The 21,462-nt window shown below is 39.2% G+C and overlaps 1 protein-coding gene across 4 annotated transcripts in view; it reads left to right on the top strand.

The window, feature by feature from the left end:
* GTF2IRD1 (GTF2I repeat domain containing 1) overlaps window positions 1-21,462 on the top strand; it is a 164,660-nt gene that overhangs the window by 105,093 nt on the left and 38,105 nt on the right. For 2 of the 4 annotated variants that reach the window (XR_014224913.1, XM_082245206.1), the window contains exons 7-17: window positions 1,901-1,990; window positions 2,859-2,942; window positions 7,480-7,663; window positions 7,747-7,772; window positions 8,953-9,058; window positions 10,760-10,797; window positions 10,981-11,061; window positions 14,708-14,779; window positions 17,656-17,709; window positions 18,817-18,882; window positions 20,196-20,379. Coding sequence is in view for 3 of the 4 variants with exons in the window: in XM_082245206.1 (XP_082101332.1) it covers window positions 1,901-1,990; window positions 2,859-2,942; window positions 7,480-7,663; window positions 7,747-7,772; window positions 8,953-9,058; window positions 10,760-10,797; window positions 10,981-11,061; window positions 14,708-14,779; window positions 17,656-17,709; window positions 18,817-18,882; window positions 20,196-20,379 (985 nt within the window). In the remaining variant the exon portion in view is untranslated. The remainder of the gene's footprint in view (window positions 1-1,900; window positions 1,991-2,858; window positions 2,943-7,479; window positions 7,664-7,746; window positions 7,773-8,952; window positions 9,059-10,759; window positions 10,798-10,980; window positions 11,062-14,707; window positions 14,780-17,655; window positions 17,710-18,816; window positions 18,883-20,195; window positions 20,380-21,462) is intronic. The other 2 variants (XM_082245207.1, XM_082245208.1) reach the window with 2 other exon arrangements.

Below are 21,462 nucleotides of genomic sequence, written 5' to 3' on the forward strand. Positions count from 1 at the left end.
ATCATATTCCCCCTAATCTCCTCTTACTAAAAACTAAAAGCAATAAATAATATAAAATTAGGTGACTACCAATATAGCGCTGAGTGAAAATCCTACAAAAAGTGCTAAATGCAGATCAAATAACATTTCATATATGAAAAATCTTATTAAAAAAATCATAAGTGAATATATATAAAAAGTGCAAATCACATCTATATCACAATATAATCACAATAATTCATATATGGAAAGTTTATCATTAAAGTGCTCGCTTGTGATTTTCAAAAAATGCTTGCTGTGATGAAAGGTTTAAAGTAGTTGTCCTGGTGATGAGTATCACCCCAAATCTGTGCTAACAAGTTAGCTTACACTGCACTTACCAGAAAGATTTGACCCCTTTTCTCAGGGTCACAAACGCCTAAGTTAAGTGAATCCTCGGATAGGAACTGTATTTATTCCTCCCTTGATATCCTTGAAGTTTTAGCGCATCATAGAGGGCATTTCTGTATCTTTAGTAACCTTATAGGCAAGGGTGAGACAGGAAGAGCTTCCTCAAAGTGTAGTATTTAAAACTTTTTATTCCAGTAAAGTTTAAATTACACTTACATTATAGCAATAAAAACAAGCATCAGTGGAAAAACCAGGAACGCTGGTATACGTTCTACCTGCATTCCAGAGAGCAGAAGTGACGTGTACCGAAAAGTCTCACCCTATGCATTTCATCAGCAAAAGTCTGACGTCATCAAGAATCTAATGGATCCCTGATGATGTCAGACGTTTGCTGACAAAACGCGTAGGGTGGGACATGCATTCTCCTAAGGCATTAGGGGAAACTCAGCAGGTGAGGAGTAAGCAGGGTTATAGCCTTCAGTTTTCTATGTGCCTAGTGTTCTTTTCTCCTTCAGGCATATAACCGTACAACCGTAGGTTGCCTAATTATCATCAAGCTGTGTCCCTTAATGAACAATAATGAAAACATGTTAATTTCTGAGCCAAAATACAGTATTAATAAACAATTACAATTCAATTACTAAGTGTGAGTTTTAATAGAGAACTACACCCCATTCTTGTGGAATGGAAGTTAGGCTAGGGGCACTTACTTGAATAGATTATATCATGTCTGTAGCCAATGCTTCCTCTTTTTAGATCAATAAAGCAGTGTAGAATATATTGTAAATAACACACATGGACACACTGGGATTGATTTACTAAAACTGGAGATTGCAAAATCCAGTGAAGCTATGCATGGTAGCCTATCAGCTTCTAACTTCGGCTTGTTCAAATAACCTTTGACAAAAAAAAAAAACTGGAAGCCAATTTGTTTTTATGCAGAGCTGTGCCAGATTTTGCACTTTCCAGTTTTAATAAATCAACCCCAATGCTTTGTACACGTGATCTGTAGATACACAAAATGTACTTAGGTGGACAACAGAATTTAATATTTTTCATGTGTTTAATGTAGACTTCATCTATGGAAAAATATTTACATTGAGTTCCTACTCCAAGAATAGCTATACATTTTTACATATAGATGAATATTAAAACCTTAATTTCCAATCACACTTTGGGTTAGTCACATAAACTAAAGTGGTCTGGTGACTGATCATCTTCACGGAAAAGATTCTGATCTGTTAGAATACAAAACACTAATGTTATGTTTTAGAGATAGTGCTGTATCATCCAGTTCTTTGTTCCATTTTTTAATGATTTGAGGTTTTGGTACTATCTGTTTTTTTTTTTTTTTTTGGCCTGCATCACGATTATAAGAATAAACTTGTCAATGGTGCCTAAAAGCACTCCGATTGTGCAAGTATTATGAAATACAATACATTAAGTTGAATTTTAGTATTAATCCTACAATATTAACACTTTCTGTCAATTCTTTCTCTTATATCATTTTTTTTTGTATTTTTGTAATTAGTACCACAGCCTTCTGTACCTGGCAGCAGTCTAAGGCAAAATGTCCATGCCTCAAAACGTGTCCTTTTCTCAATAGTTCATGATAAAACAGGTAAGAGAGATATCAGGCAATGTTTATGTACCTACACCCTCTTAGGCTCGGTTCACACTGCCGCGACGAGATCCATCTTGTGAGGCCCCAAGTCGCATGACATGTGAAATCCTATGTTAGTCAATGAGAGCTGTCTTAATTAGCTCTAATAAACTAGCTGTGACTTTAGAAAAGGTTCCTGTACTATTTTAAGGTGACTTCTATCAGACTTGTGCCTCAAAGTAGTAGTTACCAGGAAGTATCACCATAAGTCGCGGTGACTTTCAGGTTGCGGCAGTGTGAACCGAGCATTGGGCACATGGAAGAACTATCTAGTCCTGCTTATATAAACTGATCTATGGAGCCATTCCTATCTGACACAAGGTAAATATGCTATCTCATTCATCAAATGATAGCACATTCCTTGGGCAAGTAGGTCTGTGATTCTCATGTTGTTTCCTGACCCCAGTGTCTGCCATTTATAGCTCTTCTCACTGTGTCTCCATCTCCTCAACCATATGACCCTAATGAAATGCAAATATTGGCAGAATGGTTATTTCATATCTTTCCTGAGGCACTGCAGTGATCAGTAGGATAAGTATTATAGAATAAAAAATAATACATCTTCCATTCTGCATATTCAGCAGACCTTTACAGCTATTCTTTCTTCACTTAGTGATCTAGGTGTCCTAGAAAGGCATTGCATGCACACCCACAAATGAAAATGTTATGTTAATTAGTATTACTTTTGAGTAAAAGTAACTACTAACTTTTTGTTGTTTATATATAATGCAGAATATAAGAATCAGCTTTTTTTCTCAATGTACTTGTACAAGTAGAATAGGCTTTTCTTTTAACATTTCTTCTCCATATATTCTTGTTTTGTTAGAGAAATGGGACAGTTTTATTAAGGAAACGGAGGATATCAATACCCTCAGGGAGTGTGTACAAATCCTGTTTAACAGCAGATATGGTGAGAGCCTATGCATTCCTACATTTGCCTTACAGTAAAAATAAATTAAACCCTTAATGGAATAGTCTTCTCGGATAAAGATAAAGGAACTCCATTACTTTTTTATTTTAAACGTCTTTGTTAAATGCGCATTTTTGATATTTATATAAGCAAACCTACATTTGAGTTTGGTTAGACTTTATATACATTTATGCAGAATTTAATTTAGTCGCCTTAAAAAAAAAAGTGAATTTACTATGTGTCGTAAGATCTCACTTTTTGAAACCTCATTGGTTACAGTAGGGTGCATATTTATAAAGCAGTAAATCTGACAATCAGCAAACATTCACTGCAGGTGATTCTTGCGGGTGCATGTGTTTTAAATGACTGATTCACCATCAGTGAATGTTTGGTGCAAGTCATATTTACTCTTTTCTAAATAGACCCTTAAGTGAAAAGTGAGGGGAAATATATGGGTTAATAATGAAGTTCATTTCAGCTGTTACCAAAATAGAATTGCGTCACCTTGTCACCTTTTGTATCTTAACGAAAATGTTATTATTATTATATAGGATTTATATAGCGCCGACAGTTTACGCAGCGATTTGCAACTTGAGGGTAGACAGTACAAATACAATACATTTTAATACAGTAGGAGTCAGAGGGCCCTGCTCGTTAGAACTTACAATCTAAGAGAAAATATTATTTTTATGACAACTCTGAAGAAAGGGTGTGTTCCAAGAGAAAAGGGATGTGGAAGGAGATCTTTAGATCTGTATGATTTATTACAACAGATATGGAGATTTGGTGAAAAGAAAAGTGTTGTTTAACTAACTCGGATAATATCGGAACAGCTCATTGCTTGTATTTTCATGGTTTTTAGCTTGAATGTAGCCCAAAAAAACATGCATAGTTGCAGAATAATTTAAATACCTCTTACGACTTAAGAAACTGCTACAACCAGGGGCGGAGTGGCTGACCAGAACCTACTGGAGCAGCTGGCGGATGGTAGAGAAAGCCACAAAGTGGATACAGAGGACTTGGCTGGCAGCTCACTTAGTGGTGGTTAGGGCCCTGAAATCACAGAATCTAAGATGTCTCTTGGTCTTCACCAGAGCCATCTAGAGGTGGAAATGTTGCACTACAGGAAGTAATAAGGTTGCAGTCCTCTAGCTCAGTGATCCTCAACCCCCGGGCCGCGGACCGGTACCGGTCCGTGGATCAAATGGTACCGGTCCGCCCAAAGAACATTACATTATTTCCATTTTAGAAAAAAAAATTTCAGAAAAGGGTGGACCCAGGGCACAGAGCAGTGCGCCCTGAGCCCACCCATTTGTGTGACAATAGCGAATGAATATTCGCTATTGTCACACGGATCCTCTTCCTGGCCAATCAGGAAGCGGATCCGAGACCCGTTTCCTGATTGGCCGAAAGACAAACCCATGCCATTGGCCAAGGAGGAGGAGGGAGGACTCGAGGAGACGCGGGGAGACTGAGGAGAAGCCGCCGCAGCAAATCAGGTAAGTGGACTGGTCACTGTACATTGATTGGGGGCACACTGGTCACTATGCATTGATTGGGGGCACACTGGTCACTGTGCATTGATGGGGGCACGCTGGGGCACTCTGCATTGATTGGGGGCACGCTGGGGCACTCTGCATTGATTGGGGGCAAGCTGTGGCTCTCTGCATTGATTGGGGCACGCTCTGGCACTCTGCATTGACGCCCCCCCCCCTCAGCGGGCCATGGAAAAATGATCAAACGTTGACCGGTCCGCGGCGATAAAAAGGTTGGGGAGCACTGCTCTAGCTCACCCAAGCAGGCCACAGCTGAGAACAGATGAGACTCTCTTGCAGTGCTGGAGCACTGGACTTGCAAGGCATCAGGGTATACATTGGAATAGCCAGAGGGCACAGGAATGCACTAAGGCAGGCCAAAGACGGTGCAAATTTCTTTCCTGCAATCACAGTTTGCAGGAAAGAAATTGTACGACTCCCCCCATCAACACAGACAGTGCTGACAGGGGAAACCCTCCTGCCTACCAATTGTCTGCTCCCGAGAGGCGGGCGGGGGAAGCCATCCCTGCCAGGAGAGGACCGTGATTATACTAGTGGCTATAGCATCCACAAGCAATAATCACAAGTGAATCCAGCAGGCTGGTTGTACCCAAGTTGATAGATTGATCAACTTGGTACATTCATCCTGCCCATACATGGTTCGAATCTCAGCTGGTGCCCATGTCATATAGAAAGATTGCCTGCCATCCTGAAGCAGTAGAGATAATAGGAATACCCGATAAAAATCCCTTTCAAATGTCCATGTACTTATGGAGGGCCAAAACTCAAGTGCAGGGTGGGATTGGTTGTTACATGAATTTGGTAATAAAATGGTCTTTTTTTCTGATATATAAAATAATTTACACTAAAATACCTGCATTCCTACCTCTAACTGCATTTTAAATTACATATGATCACCAGAGGGATAATTTCATCCTTTTTAGTATTTCTTCCCTTCTTCTTAGTAAAATTATGTCAGATGAACGATCGCCTGATTTTTGAATCGTTAGTATGGTGCTTTCAACAGCCGATTACGAATTTTCGGAAGACAAAAACTGAATGTGCAGGCTATATAATGTTTTTGTGCGTAAACACAACGTCCGATTTTGGTTTAATAATACAGTTTTTGTCCGAAAAAAATCGTAAAAGCAAGATTACGCATGCTCGGAAACGAAAGAACACATACAAAACAGTTCAACACATGACATCACTCCTGAAGTTGAATTCTGTCATATGAGAATTTTCATACGTTGAGTAACCTCTTCACTTTCCATATGAGACTAGCATGCAGCACAAAACACACGAAAATTCGTCGGATAATCTGATTGTGTGTACGAGGCTTAACCACTTGCCGACCGCCGCACGACTATCTATGTCGGCGGTCAGCCCCTCACAGGCAAAGTAACGTATTGCTACGTCACTAGTTTGTGAGGGTCTGGGGAGCGAGCGCGCGCCGCCGGAGGCGCGCTCCTGCTCCCGCGTGGTCACGGACCCCCCGCGCGTGTGACCGGCGGACCCGATGTCCGCCGGTCAATCTGCGATCGGCGGGGGAGAGGGAGAAAGTCAGGCGGCTTGTGTAAACAAGCTGCCTGTCATTCTCCCCTGTGTATGAAAGATGATCATACGGTTCTACTATGTAGAACCGTTGATCACTCTTCATACATCTGAAGCCACAGCCAATCACAGTAGAAAGCACGCCCCTAGGGACACACATAGCCCCTCCCTTTCAAAAAAAAGTTAACCCCTTCACTGCCAGTGTATTTTTACAGTAACAGTGCATATGTATAGCACTGATTACTGTAGAAATGTCACTGGTAACCCCAAAAGTGGCAAAAATGTCAGTCAAGGGTCCGATCTGTCCGCCGCAATGTCGCAGTACCGCAAAAAAAATCGCAGATCGCCGCCATTACGCGTTAAAAAAAAAAACAACAAAAATGACAAAAATCTTTCCCTTTGTTAGTAAACGCGATAACTTTTGCGCAAACCAATCAAAATACGCTTTTTGTGATTTTTTTTACCAAACATAGGTAGCATAAAACAAATTGGCCGAAAATGTTAAAAAATTTTGATTTTTACATTTTTTTGGGGGGGAATTTCATATAAAAAAATGTGAAAAATATTGCTATTTTTGCAAAATTTACGCTCTTTTTTTGTTTATAGAGCGTGATCAAAAAATCGCACAGGTGATCAAATACCACCAAAAGAAAGCTCTGTTTGTGGGAAAAAAAGTACGCCAAATTCGTTTAGATGCAGCGTCGCACGACCGCGCAATTGTCCGTTAAAATCATGCAGTGCCGAATCGCAAAATACCCCCTGGTCAGGAAGGGGGTAAAATCTTCCAGGGCTTAAGTGGTTAAGAGACAAACAAGAGACTCAGACTAGGAGTGCAGAGGTGCAGCTAATGAGGTTGGCTGGCACTCACAGGTGAAACAGACTGGTGCAGAGAAACAAGTAACAAACTGGAGTGAAGAGAGCCAAGGAAGGGAATGAAGATGGAATGAAGGTAGGAGTGTGCGAAGTGACAGAGCAGGATACAGGCAGAAAGACAGAAGGCGGGAAGCAGGCTTGGGCACACTGGGAAGAAGATAGAAAACAAGCTGGGAGAAGGAGGAATGCTAGGGATAGAAACATTTAAAGAGGACGCGGGGGGGGGGGGGGTCTGGTTGCTAGCATGTGGACGTGTTGCTCGAACATTGAGCAACTCACGCGCTAGTCCTTTAAGACAGCGCCCCCTCTGTGATTGGTTGGAAGTTGACAGCTGCACATGGAGGCTGGAGCATGGAACAGGAGAGAGTGGTAATACTCCTGTTAATCCAGAAGACTTTGTCACATTTTTCTCTTCTCCAGCTTTAAAAATCAATTAAGTCACAGAAAACACAAGCGCCAAAGATCAGCTGATGTACATTATGTACTTGCAAGCTTGTAGTCACCTGTATTGATTGTGGTTAGCAGTTAAAAGCAGTGCGTTCTGTCATTCATTCTTCAGTTTTTTTCTGTTTTAGCTGAAGCTTTAGGCCTTGATCACATGGTGCCCGTGCCGTACAGAAAGATTGCCTGCCATCCAGAAGCAGTAGAGATAATAGGAATACCCGATAAAATTCCTTTCAAACGTCCTTGTACTTATGGAGTGCCAAAACTCAAGCGAATCCTAGAAGAACGGCATAATATTCATTTTAAAATCAAAAGGTAATAAAGTGAATTAACAGACATATGTGCATGCTGCAGAGGTAACTGAACCTAATAAATATTTTTTTCTTCCCCTTGCCCAGTATGTTTGATCAGAGAATTTTCGAAGGTAAGTGTATGTCTGTATTTTTTGTTAAAAGTCTATATATGTAAATCTGTTTGTATCTACATAAAACATAATAAATCTGCTCATAAACCGATATATTGCACATATACTTTTATGGCTTTAATTCTTTTATATTAACACTGATTATCCAGCATGTAGCAGCAGGGCCAGAACACACAACTATATGGTGCGTATGTAATTATCTTAGAATCTTAGCATTTCATTTAAATACATTTCTTACAAATAAGATTTTTCTACGTTCATGGCCTCCAGCTTGGATAGGAACACATCCTCAAAACCGATTAACAAAAAGCTGATGAAGCAGTTTAGTTGTACTTTGACATACCTGCAACAATGTCCAGGACTATCATCTTATCAGCAGTGAGATTGTACATATGGCAATCACAGAATTATAAAAAAAAAAATTGTGAACCTTTTGTGTACACTTTTTCTGAATGAAAATTTCTGAGTCACCCATGTATTCTAAAATGTAGTACATTACCGGTGACATGTTTTATAGGACACACCATTTCCACAAGGTGATTGTACAGAAGCCAGCACATTTGCTAACCAAAATTTTCTGGACACAGCACACAAGGAGCCAACACTAAAATTAAGATTTAGTAGGCAGGGTTTGCACCCGGAATAAACTTCCCCTCCACAGGATGCCTACTATAACAGGCTGTCCTAGAAAGTTTGACGAAGTCTGGAGCAAATTGATTAATGATGACTCCACTGCATACATGTCTGCTACCTCCCACTGATTGTTAAAGTCCTTTTATTGTAGGGTTTGCCTTCCTACTAATAGGGGGGGGGGGGGGGGGGAGTTTTGCTGGAGCGGCCTATTGCGTCTAATTTATCTGTTAGTATTACATATTAAAGTTTTAGGGTGAGCAATTTGCACACACTTTTTGAGTCATTTTGTTTTACCTTTATTGTTGCTGACGACCGTACTGGCTGCCCTGTTCGCCCCTTCCAGTACAGGGGTGTCCAATAATGCAGGTTGGTAACAATATACCGCATTTTAGAAAGTAGTAGCGCACACAAAGGAATTCTTCCTTGAGGCACATTTGACCAACAAGTCCATAGTTTTTTTAATACCGGCTAATATTTATTGTACTGATGGCATGTCACTTTGAAGTGTTAATGTTCTGAATGATACAACTGACATAACCATAACCAGGTGCTAAATTTACCAAAGAAACATCAAAGTCTGATTCCAACTCCCTGGGAGAAGAGGCTGGTTTTGATGTCCAGAAGAGCCCAACCATGGACATGCTTGGGAGTAGGTAGGTTTGAATTTCAGCAATTGATGTACATCTAGACCTAATGTTCAGTTTCCTTTTATGTAACACTGAAAAATTTGGCAATTGGGACTTAAACTATAAAATATGCTACTTTGCTTTAAAAAATAACTACTGAGAATTTGATGATGGAACATTATTGATTTTATATAGGCTGTAAAACTAGATGCAAATGTAGGTGGTGATAACACCGCGCCTGCTGTTATTGAAAATATGAATTAATGCTTACACATTAAAAGTTGACAACTGGCCAGTTGTAAGTAAAGCATCTTCCCCGTTGACTCTCGGTTCTACTCCAGAATGCCCAAACCACAATGGTGTACATTGTGGGGCAATTACAGCATGGCCCCAGTGGGGACCTTTTTATTTGTCGCACTTGTTGCAAAGATTGTTTATACCACCATCTGACTGCCTTGGCCTTCGCAGCTGAATTGCCTAGTTCTGTGGTGGTGCTCGCTCAGTACAGAAACTATATTACACCAGCCTATTTCCCCTGAAGATGGCTATGCTTTATGCATTCCAGTCCTGATTTCTTAGTTCCCAGCAGGAGAAAACAGAGGCTAATTTTCACAGTGCAGAGTTGAGGCTTGTAAGATTCTAAGCTGCTGAGACTGAATGTTCTGCTAATATTCTGCAACCGAGAATATACCTCCAAATAATTGAACATGGTAAAAAGTGACACGGTATTAGGTGATAAGGAAACAGAACTTGCTTGGTGCCGTGGTGAGCAGTGCGTGCAACTAAGTGGGCACGAATTGGAGGGGATTGATTAAATCAACCTTTTTTCCAGTTGCGGCACCCTTTAAAATTCTGCACAATCTTGAGGCACCCCATTCTAAAATGTAAAAAAAAAACTAAACTAATAGTTTTAAATATAGCAGCAAAATCCAAAACATGGGTCTTCCAGCATTAGAAGTGATTTATTCCTGGTAAACTGGTACTGACTAGTATTGTAGCGTTTGTTTTCTCCTTTTTACTTGGCAATGTGACCCCAGTGCTGATGGAGAGGGGAAAAGTAAACAAGAATGCTATGCAAGCACCCGTCATTCTCCTTATCAACCAGTGATGTAATTGGTTGTCAGGGTGCCAGTGGCTTGAGCTATACAGTGCCCAAGGTTGTCAGAATGCCAGTGGCTTGACCTGCACAGTGCCAAGGGTTGTAATGCTGTAAGTAAAAACCTGTTGCATTTTGTTGCCATTTTTAGGCATTTGCCAAGGCATCCCTGAAGAACCCAGGAGGCACACCAGGGTGCCACGGCACCCAGGTGGAAAAAGGCTAGACTAAATCATAGCATGTATTTATCATCACTGTAAATTATGGGAAAGTGGGCAATACAGAAATCCAAATAATTATTAATAGGATGATTAATGTTCCCAATAAATAACATCAACTACATAATTGGCATAACAAAACACATGTTTACAAAGTATAAATGATATAAATCTAAACAAGTACAAATCAGTTATGTATACTGGCCAAAAATGAATCTGATAATAAATACACAGAGATAAAAGCAGTTCTGTCTAAAAGGTCTGAATGATATTTTTCAAGTCTGACCATTATATATATAAGATGTATGAAAGGATAGAAACAAACTGCATGTGTAGTCCACAGTGAGGGTGTTACCTCCTCTAGTTTAGTTTTCTTTAATTTATGTATCCTTTTTAATATGCTATATTTTACAGGTCTGAAAAGAACAGCATACCAGAGGAATGTGAGCCAGGTACAAATTTATATTTTGATATATAATAACAAATTATAATTTTCTTCCATCCAGTACAGGATGGGGGCCTTCTGAGTACATACTGTATCAGATGTGCCCAGTAGAAACCTCCTTCTCTACTCTAATTCTTCAGATACTCAGTCATCAGTGACCATTCTTATTATGTTCCTATTGATTTAACAGGGACTTCAAGCGAGTCAAATGGAATAAGACATATTAAAGTGGAGCCTGAATATCCAGAAATCATGCAAGTGTCTGTGCCAGGTACTTTACTTGTGATTCATAGGCAATGTGTGAGCTATTTGATTTAACCGCTTCAGGTCCCCCCTACAGCAGTTTTACTGCTACAGGGCGGCGCCTGTGCGCCAGATAACATATATATACGTGATCCGACACTTCTGGGTAGGGGGCGGTCATGCATTATTACACAGTGGAAGCCGATCGGTGGGTGCACAGTACCTGATGTCCTCTGGCACCCGCCAAGGACATGATAAGGCAAAGAGCCAGAACTGCGATCTGCCTAGGTAACTAAGGCAGATCGCCGTTCTCACAGGAGGGAAGGGATGGAATTTGTGTCCCTGCAAATCAGGGAATAAATTCCATCCCTTCCCCTAGTAAATGCTCACACCTCACACAGTATAGTAAAACACTGGTTAGGCACACAGTTAACCCTTTGATCGCCCCTGATGTAACCCCTTCCCAGCCAGTGTCATTAGTACAGTGACAGTGCATATGTTTTAGCACCGATCACTGTAATAGTGTCACTGCTCCCCAAAAAGTGTCAAAAATAAAATAAAAATAAATAAAAATACCCCATAGTTTGTAGACGCTATAACTTTTGCGCAAACCGATCAATATACGCTTATTGGGATTTTTTTTTTTACCAAAGATATGTAGCAGAATACATATTGGCTTAAATTTATGAAGATTTTTTCATTTTTTTTTTTTTTTTATTATTGGATATATTCTATAGCAGACAGTAAAAAAATATTGTTTTTTTTTTTTTTGTTTTCAAAATTGTCGGTCTGTTTTTGTTTATAGCACAAAAAATAAAAAACACAGAGGTGATCAAATACCATCAAAAGAAAGCTCTATTTGTAGGAAAAAAAGATATACATTTTATTTGGGTACAGCTTTGCATGACCGCGCAATTGTCAGTTAAAATAACAGTGCCGTATTGCAAAAAATGGCCTGGTCATGAAGGGGGATAATTCTTCCGAAGGTCAAGTGGTTAAAGGATAACCACACCCAAGAACAAAAATGTAATATAGTGCAGCTTGCAGTCCTTAGATGTGGATGATTCATTTATTTTCTTTCTTTTAAGCTAAGAACATTTTTATCAAATACAGAAAATAACTGTTGATGTCGCCAGAAGTGTCACTTCCTGTGAGCTACACCAATCATAGCTTACTTTTTAGCTATCCTTGCCCTGCCCTTGTGTAATGGAGATAAATAGACATATTTTGTAGTTAATATCAGGAGAGCAGCCCAGAGTAACAATTAATAAAATTTAAATGATGTAACCGCTCAGGGACAGGAAGTGTGCAGGATTTGCAAGATTACTACGTGAAGGTAAAGCAAAAGAAGCTTAAGAAAAAAACAAAAATAAAAAATAAAAAAGGCAGCCACTGCACCAAGGAATAGGAAGCTGCAATATATTACGTTTATAATTTTGGGTTTAGAGACACTTTAAATCATCAGGATTTTTCAGGGTTTATTTAGAGAAAATAAGCATTTACTAATTTCATCCATCAGGCTTTGCGTTCTTTTTATATATTTTTTTTTTATATATCTGTGAAAAGAATACAAGGCTTTTGTGACTGGGTGAGGGGAGAGAAGTGGACATGTAGATGACTGCATTGCTTCACTATATATGAGAGGTGAAACTCTCAGTCACAGCAACAGAAAAAAGCGTTGTGTGTATAGATTAATCCAAGATTTGTAGAGTAAACAGCAGCGATCCAGGCAGAATTTAGTCACTAAAGCCCCGTACACACGATCAGATTATCGAACGATCTGTCGTCTGTTTTTTGTGGCATGCTGGTCTGATGTGGAAAATGAAGAGGTTACTTTCATATGAATTTTCCCGTATGACAGAAATCATGTGCTGGAATGTTTTGTATGTGTTCTTTCGTCTCTGAGCATGCCTAGTCTTGCTCTCAAGATTTTTTCCGTCGAAATCTGTACTAATGAGACGAAAATCGGACGTTGTTTTGACGGACGACAAAAATTTTATAGCCTGCACATCAGGATTTTGTCAGCCGAAAAGTCGGAGTTGGCTGCCGAAAGCACCATACTAACAATCCGAAAATCGAGAGATCGGTCGTCGGACGAATATTCCCTACAGATTTTCTTATTGTGTGTACGGGCCTTTAGAGGTAACTTATTTGACTTGTGGCTATTCTTAAAAAAAAAAAAAAGTTTTCCCTGGAGTTCTGCTTTTTAAGTGACTCTTGCTATTCCTTACGCTATTCCCATCTAACAGTATCTGTGTATACAGCATTTGTATGATCTTTATTGCACCTTCTCTCATGTAACAACTCTCTAGCAATCCCTAGGAAGCAGCTGTGAATTTTACTTTACCTTTAAACATCTGATTAGTATGCATGGATACAATGACATCACCACCTCCCTTGAAAATTGGCTGGAATGATTTATTTTCTATATCTGAGGTCAGCCGAAAAATTGATTTATATATAAAGAGTTTTCACAGCTGCTATCTAGAGATTGCAAGAAAGCTCTGACATCAGAGAGGTAGCAATAAGGAGGTTACCAAAGTCTCCATGCACAGATACTGTCAGAGAGGATAGCTAGAAGAATAGCATTAGTCTATTTAACTTGAATCTGCAGTCATAAATACATATTTAGGAGAAGCTTAGATACTGTAATTGGCACTTTTGTGTGTCTGTAGGATATTTTGTGTGATGTTTCGCAGAGCAGTCCAGACTCTAGAGAAGGGAGAATCTCAGGGAAGGAGATAGAAACGTATATTTTTTTACTGTCTGGCATATTGTTTCAAAAGTATAGGAACAGGTATCTTTTAATTTTTTTTTATTTAGTTTTTTTTAGTTTTGGATAAAGTGAAGAAGGATTACAACACCTGTCAGGTTTTTATTGCTGCCTGTATCCCCGTTAGGGAGATTCACCCTCTCTATTGGCACTTTTCCACTGCAAGTACCGGCTCGTACCGGCTCGGCTCTACTGGGCCCTGCTTGGCCCGGTTTGCCTTTCCACTGCTGGTACCGCATGGTATAGTGTCGGAACGGTTCGGTACGGTAAGGTATAGGTTTGCTTTTCCACTAAAGTAGTACTAAAGTTAAGTGGGTGGGATAACAACGGGGTGGGTGGGATTCTCTGACCAATCAGTGGCTAGTAGTGACTGCAAACAAAGGATTGTGGGATATGCCATACCGTACCGTTCGGTTCCATGCAGTGGAAAAGCAAACCTATACCGTACCGTACCGAACCGTTCCGACCCTATATCATGCGGTACCAGCAGTGGAAAAGCACAAAAGCATGCCGAACCGATACGGTTCCATGCAGTGGAAAAGCGCCATATTTGTCCTGTTATCCTTTATCTCCTAAAATTCCTAAATGTTGGGTCTCCAGAAACAGTAATAGGGGGGAAATCTTCCAATGGGGACATTAGCTCCAGTGACAACCAGGCATTCCCTCACTTTGCAGGGATTTCCTCTCTCTTCCTGTTTTCGCTATAAGACAGGAAGCAAAGGGAACATTCCCCAATGAAACACAGGTGGCAAAAAAAACTGATGTTATAGCCCTCTCTTACTCTATCCAAAACGAAAAAAAAAAAAAAAGCGGTTTGTTCAACTTTAATTTTAAAGATTTTGGTTTTCTCTTTCCTACTACTTTTTAATACATACCTATGCTTTGTATCTGTTTATTTCAGAGGAAGTAACTGACTGTCTGAAGAGTCCAGTGAATTCAGATACCGTCACTTTTGTGCTAGATACAGGAGCAGGTATATGAAAATCATTAACATGATTCAATATATAAATGACCATAAAGGACTTTGAAACACATATATGCAGATCGTTTTTTGTTTTATTTAACCATGTAAAATGATCTGTACAGTAGTAAAACAGAATAACGGATAGACAAGTATATAGTCTAACATAGTAGGGCTAACTCCACAGAGTCTACTACAAGTAGAGGACATGTCCTCATGTCTCTTTCTTAACTCAACTAAACCCACAACAGTAAAATCAGTCTGTATATTCAGTAAATTGTTATACTCATTGTGGAACCTTAGGGATTAATCCTCTGCATTGTGTAAAAAGGCTGTTTGATCCTGGCTTCTCTGATCCTCCCCTTATTCCACTGTCCCCAATTCATCTCCTGATAAGACAGAGCCTTTGGATTTACTCTGCACATGCTCAGTTTGGGGTGTATTGCTAGAGAGTTTTTTTTTTCTTGGGAGGGTGCATGTGATCAGCACAGAGCCAATCAGCACTGTCCAGATAGAGCGTCAGGGGTCATCCTCCTACAAGCTTTAACCAGACACTGATAGAAGTTATATGAGTGCTATATACTGCTGGTGAGAGGTATTTAGCAGTTTATATTTACAAAAATAATTGCATTTCCATGTTCTGTACTGTATACTGTGGGAGACCAGATATAGTGAATGCAGGGTCCTGGGTTTAGTAACACTTTAACTCAAATGCATGTTTATCTATTATCACCCTGTGTTATGCACTCCAGTTACCACCCTTCTCCTGTCCATGACATTATAATAATTGGATTATGGTGAGTGAAATACTCATAGGATTGAGGCTACATGGGTAGTTCTTAACCTCAGAGGATACAAACATAATCCTGGTGCAAAATGTGTTGGGCAACTGGAGAAAGTGCAGAGAAGAGCAACCAAACTGATAAGAGGCCTGGAGGAGCTCAGCTATGAGAAAAGATTGGAGGAACTGAATTTATTCTCTCTTGAGAAGAGGAAATTAAGGGGGGATATGTTCTCCATGTATAAATACATAAGGGGTCCATATAGTGATCTTGGTGTTGAGTTGTTCACTTAAGGTAATCACAGAGGACAAGAGGACACTCTTTACATCTAGATAAAGAAAGGTTTTTTCACAGTAAAAGCTGTGAAAATGTGGAATAGACTCCCTCCAGAGGTGGTTCTGGCCAGCTCACTAGATTGCTTTAAAAAGACCTGGATTTTTTCCTAGGTATACATAATATAACTGGGCATTAATATTTATAGGTAAAGTTGATCCAGGGAATATCTGATTGCCTCTCGGGGGTTTAGGAAGGGATTTTTTTCCCCTGCTGTAGTAAATTGGATCATGCTTTGCTGGGGTTTTTCACCTTCCTTTGGATCAACTGCGGGTATAGGATTGTGTATATGGGATTGTATGGTTGGATTTTTTTTGTTTTTTATTGGTTGAGCTTGGTGGACTTGTGTCTTTTTCAACTAAATATGTAACTATGTGTTATGAAGTGCTGCTGCAGGGGATTGTTGGGCAGCTGTCGGGAGTACAGCTTCATTAATAGAATATAATTTTTTATTTTTAAATGAAGCTTTTGTGCAGCCCTCCAAATATGTAGGGAGCCACAATTGAGGCTCCCTTTATTTGCGTAGGTGACCACCGCTGGTGGTTGTAATCATCTTATTCAAGTCTGTGTGGAAGTAGAAAATAGATAACAAAGAAATTGATCTATTGAGATTTTAATAGTGTGATTATGCTGCTTAAAATTGGATGTGAAGTCCTAGCCTTAAAGCTGGATACACGCTATACAACTTTCTTTAGATTTTTTCTTTTAGATTTACCAAAACCATATAATATGAGGTCAAACCTAAACACTTTCAATTGGCATGCAATCAGACAGGCCCTTGCACTACATAATTAAAGGTAAATCTAAAGGAAATCGAACAACAAAAGTTGTAAAGCGTGTATCCAGCTTAATGGGCTAAACATACTATACAATTGTCTTTAGATTTTTTTTCTTTAGATTTACCAAAACCATATAATATGAGGTTAAATCTAAACACTTTCAATTTGTATGCAATCAGGCAGGCCCTTGTATTACATAGTTGAAGGTAAATCTAAAGGAAATCTAACAACAAAAGTTGTATAGTGTGTATCCAGCTTAATGCCTCGTACACACGTTCAGATAATCGGACGAAAATAATCGCTTTCGACTTGATCACACGATAATCTGATTGTTAGTACACAGCTTTCGACAGCTGATCATCCAACAAAATCCAAAGGGCCAAACAGGAAAACTTCTGTCGTACGATAGCCTAGCGAACGACAATTGTTTAATCAGTACAGTATGCGTCCGCTAAAAATCGATCTACAAAGACTGCGCATGATCAGAAACACTAAAATAGCACGGAAAAATCCTGGCTGCCATTGTTTTTGTTTTGCACCATCTGATACGTAGCTAAGCAACCAGGAAGCTTTTCCGGAATCGTACGAAAAAAATCCTAGGTTTATATGCATTGTTAAATTCGATATTAGTATCATGCAACAAAATGCGAACGATAAGTCGTCCAATTATCTGAACGTGTGTACGAGGCATAAGAGTTTAAATCTGAAAACTATCTGGCTTTAGATAAATTAAAAAGGATGACTGGTAATGACTGGCTATTTCAAGAATAACCAGCAGGTTTTGTGTGATTTACTACCACTAGCCCATGACATGGATGACTGAAAACCTTTATAGACACAAAAAGCTTGCAATAAATAACATTTGCAGTTGTGCACCCATTATCTTTGGGTCAAGTTTTCATGTGTTTCTTCCTTTACATGGCTACTTTTCTGTTATAGGCTTACTGTAAGTCTTTGTAATGAGTTCTTCTAATACAGTTCCATTTTATTATAGTTTCAGACAAAGTGCCCTCTATGAACTCCAGGAATGAAGAGAAACACATAGATGGTAATTCTGTTTATACTGCTTTTAGATGCAAGATAAAAACATGCAAGAGATCCTAATCATACGTATAGGTAGAAATACTATATATTTGGCCAGTTGGACCTCAAATAATAAAAATAAAAAGTAATAATAAAACTATTAGAACTATAAAGGTGCACGAACATAGCAGAAAAGGGAGTGGGCAGGAGAGGGATGTCACTCTTGACTCATTCAGTCCCGGGTTCACACACATGCGATGCGGGAACCTTGCACATCAACTGCGGGTTACAACATTGCACTAAACTCGCAGGCAGTTCACACTGCCATATGCGAATCGCTGGGGGTGCCAATACTAAGTTAACGACACCCCCAGATCAATTTGTATATCGCAGTGTGAACTGTCAGTTCAGACATGAATCGGATCGCATAGGTGTGAACACCCATGCAATCTGATTTTGGTGCGGACCCAAAAAAGGGTCCTTTGTGAGTTTGGTCCGAATGTGATGCAAATTCAGCCATACAATCTTTATGGCTGAATTTGCATCGCACAGACAGAGCAGTGCGCTGCGAATCACATGCGATGTCTGTCATTGCATATGTGTGAACCGCCTCTAAACTGTAATATTTGAGCTTTAGTTATTAGGCTCTGTAAACAACAAGCCAAGATTAAACACATTAAAATAAATCTAGAGTCACAGTACATCTGGCTTTTTCTTAAATATAGAATTTGCATGTACGACTTTTTAAAAATTAAATTTTTAGCGCTGGTAAATAAAAGAAAATAAAGGCAAAATATTCTACATCCCTTTTAAAGTGGTATTTACCCTTTCACTGCCAGGTCATATGGCCAGACATTTTTTACCATTTTTCCATTGCTTTTTATTTTATCCTTACTAGCTGTCAGTGTAAGACTAGTTTTTTTCTCTTTCTCCAATTATTTAAAGGTGTACATTTACAGACATGTTTTGTACATACAATCAATTTACCAAAATTGGGACAAGTGCGATATGTAAGATGATTTGTACATTCAACACATGCACTGTAAATAAATTTCACGGTTATTTTTGAGAAGGACAACTGCTAAACTAATTGTGATTTATCTATTTTTTCTTTTTCTTTTTTTGTTGCAAGAAGGGATTGGAGACATAATCAGACAATTAAGAAAAAGAGTAGAGAACGTTTTCAACAAAAAATATGGTAAGAAAAAAGTACAATTTATTAACATACTACATCAGCTTTAGTGAGGGAGCATACATATAAGATGATTATGGAAGAAATGCGGGATTGTGGAAGAAATGCGGGATTTAAAAAAAAAACATATATACTCACTTATGTGGCTGCAGCATTGATCCGATGCTGCAGATGTCCCCATCTGCTCTAAGCCCAAGAACTGAGCGATCACAGTTCTCGGTCACAGTTCTCGGTCACAGTTCTCGGTCACAGTTCTCGGTCACAGTTCTTGGTCTTAAGTGAGCATTGACTGTAAGCCACTGGCTCTATGCTCTGCCACTCAAGCGCTCATTGGAGCATGGGGCTGTGGAGGGGGTGCGAGTGGCTGGCTCAGGCTCTCAGCATCGCTCTCAGCAGCGCGCTAAGAGGCTGAGTCTGGACCGGCTCTGTGACATCAGCCAACAGCGGGCCTTAGCCAACTGTCAGCTGAATCTTGGTCACAGGAGTTCAGAACTAGGTGCACTCCTGTGACCCACAGTAGAAGTATGGTCAAAAAAGCTTTGACTATACTTCTCTTTAAAATATTCTGGAAATAAATCTTGCACTGTGCCTTGGTATAAAAGCCAGTGACATTGGTTTCCACAGCTAATTGTTTGGAACTGGTAAGTCGGTACAAGCAGTATGTAATCATTACTTTTACAAATTCTAATGTTATAAAGTAAACTGTCTTGTTCTTCTTGCAATGCCACTATATGTTGTGGTTCTCCAATTTCTTCCAAATTTGTATCACAGAAATATTTTTTATTTTGAAAACTATCCATGTTTACAGATACTCATACAGTCCAGAGTATTTCCTCTTATACCCTTTATAGAACTGATATCTTTGAAAATATAGTATTTGTAACCCTGCCACTCAGCTTTGCAAGTCTGTGACCTGACGTCTCTCTACTGCAAGTAATACAGCTAAGTTAATAACCAGCAATCAGCTTGCTGATTCCACAATGAAGTTGCTTTGTCACATCAAGGATGTCTTTAATCTGCTTGCTGCTGTCAGCAAGCTCCCAGTGTTAGATTGACGGCATTATGAAGTGAAACAGAGAATCATTTTTCTCATGTCTGGGGATACAGAAGAACAATATAAAGAGAGAATTAGGTACTTGTATACTCTCCATATTGAAATATACTCAAGGATTTTTAACAAATACAAATCTGGATTAAATATTGTTTTCATTTTGTGTTTGAACTGATGTACTTTTAATATTGTTACTTTTCAAATAAGATAAACATTCATTAGAATGTACAAATCATCTTATTCTTCTTGTGATGTTGCTAAAATGCAGCTAAAGCAATCGGGGCTTCTCATCCTGTCAAAGTGCCATATTCCAAGTTCTTGATGTATCCAGATGACCTTTTTGTTGTGGGCCTTCCTGATGGGGTTTCATTTCGACGTCCAAACTGCTTTGGAATCACGAAACTCAGGAGGATACTGGAATATAGTAATGACATCCACTTTGTTATAAAAAGGTAATGCTAAAATGTGATCTTCTGCTCATATGCACCTTTGTATGTGCAGAACATGTAATGTAGTTATATTCCCAGTGTTGTTTGTTTGCCTTACCTTGTAATGATGAGCTAACATGTTGTGGTTGCATTTTGTAGTGTCATTGTAAATCAATTCCCCTATGTCCATTCATTAATCCACCTATCTTGTCCCCAGTGCATGCCCAGTCATTTCCCTGTGTTGCATCACAAATGTGAGTGCTAATATGATAAAACAAACACATCTCTTCCAGCATAATAAGCTTTGTGGAAACCTTTGGATACAACAAGGGTCTATCCAATCTTGAAATCCCTGTACTACATTGAATATAATAATATATATACAAATGCATGTGGGATATTAGAGCATTGATATACTTTGTCCATGTTTGGTGATCTATTGTAATATCTTGTTATATTTAATGGTGTAATTTTAACATAACAAATAAAAAGAAAATTTTATAACAATTTCTGAAGTAAGGAATGCCTAAAAGGTTTCTTTTGGGTCTATATGGTTATTTTTCTAGTTGGTATTGAGATGTGGGCACCAGCAATTATGGATTAATAGCTGATAAATTTTATCTCATTGTCCTTTTTTACATGCACAATTGGCTTTTGCCTGCCTTTCTGACATTGGTGCTGCCACTCTTGTGTTGAGTTCAATTGACCTGCCCACCAGGCTACCAGCTACATCAATCATTCGTTGATGTGGATCTAAAGGGTATACTTTAAGTGATGGGTGCGCAGTTGGACAGAATTTCAATTTTGTACGTTCCAAGATCCAACTATTAAAGTATTTTAAAGCAAACATGGCATAAACACTTTTGTACTGCTCCAGTGTCTATGTCAGTGCTCAGAGAAGACACCACTGGCACCAGCCTCTTCTCAGAAGATTAAGTGTCAGTTCACACTACCGCGACTTGTCAGGCGACTGGTCAGCCTGACAAGTCGCGGTCCATTCTGTGCTACGGGAACCATTCTAATAGGATCGACTCAAGCCGCTCCGACTTAGAAAATAGTTCCTGTACTACTTCGGGGCGACATCGGAGCGACTTGCATTGACTTCCA

This window comes from Pelophylax lessonae, assembly GCF_965119305.1.
Source record: "Pelophylax lessonae genome assembly, chromosome: 2".
In the NCBI taxonomy this organism is placed as follows: Eukaryota; Metazoa; Chordata; class Amphibia; order Anura; family Ranidae; genus Pelophylax; species Pelophylax lessonae.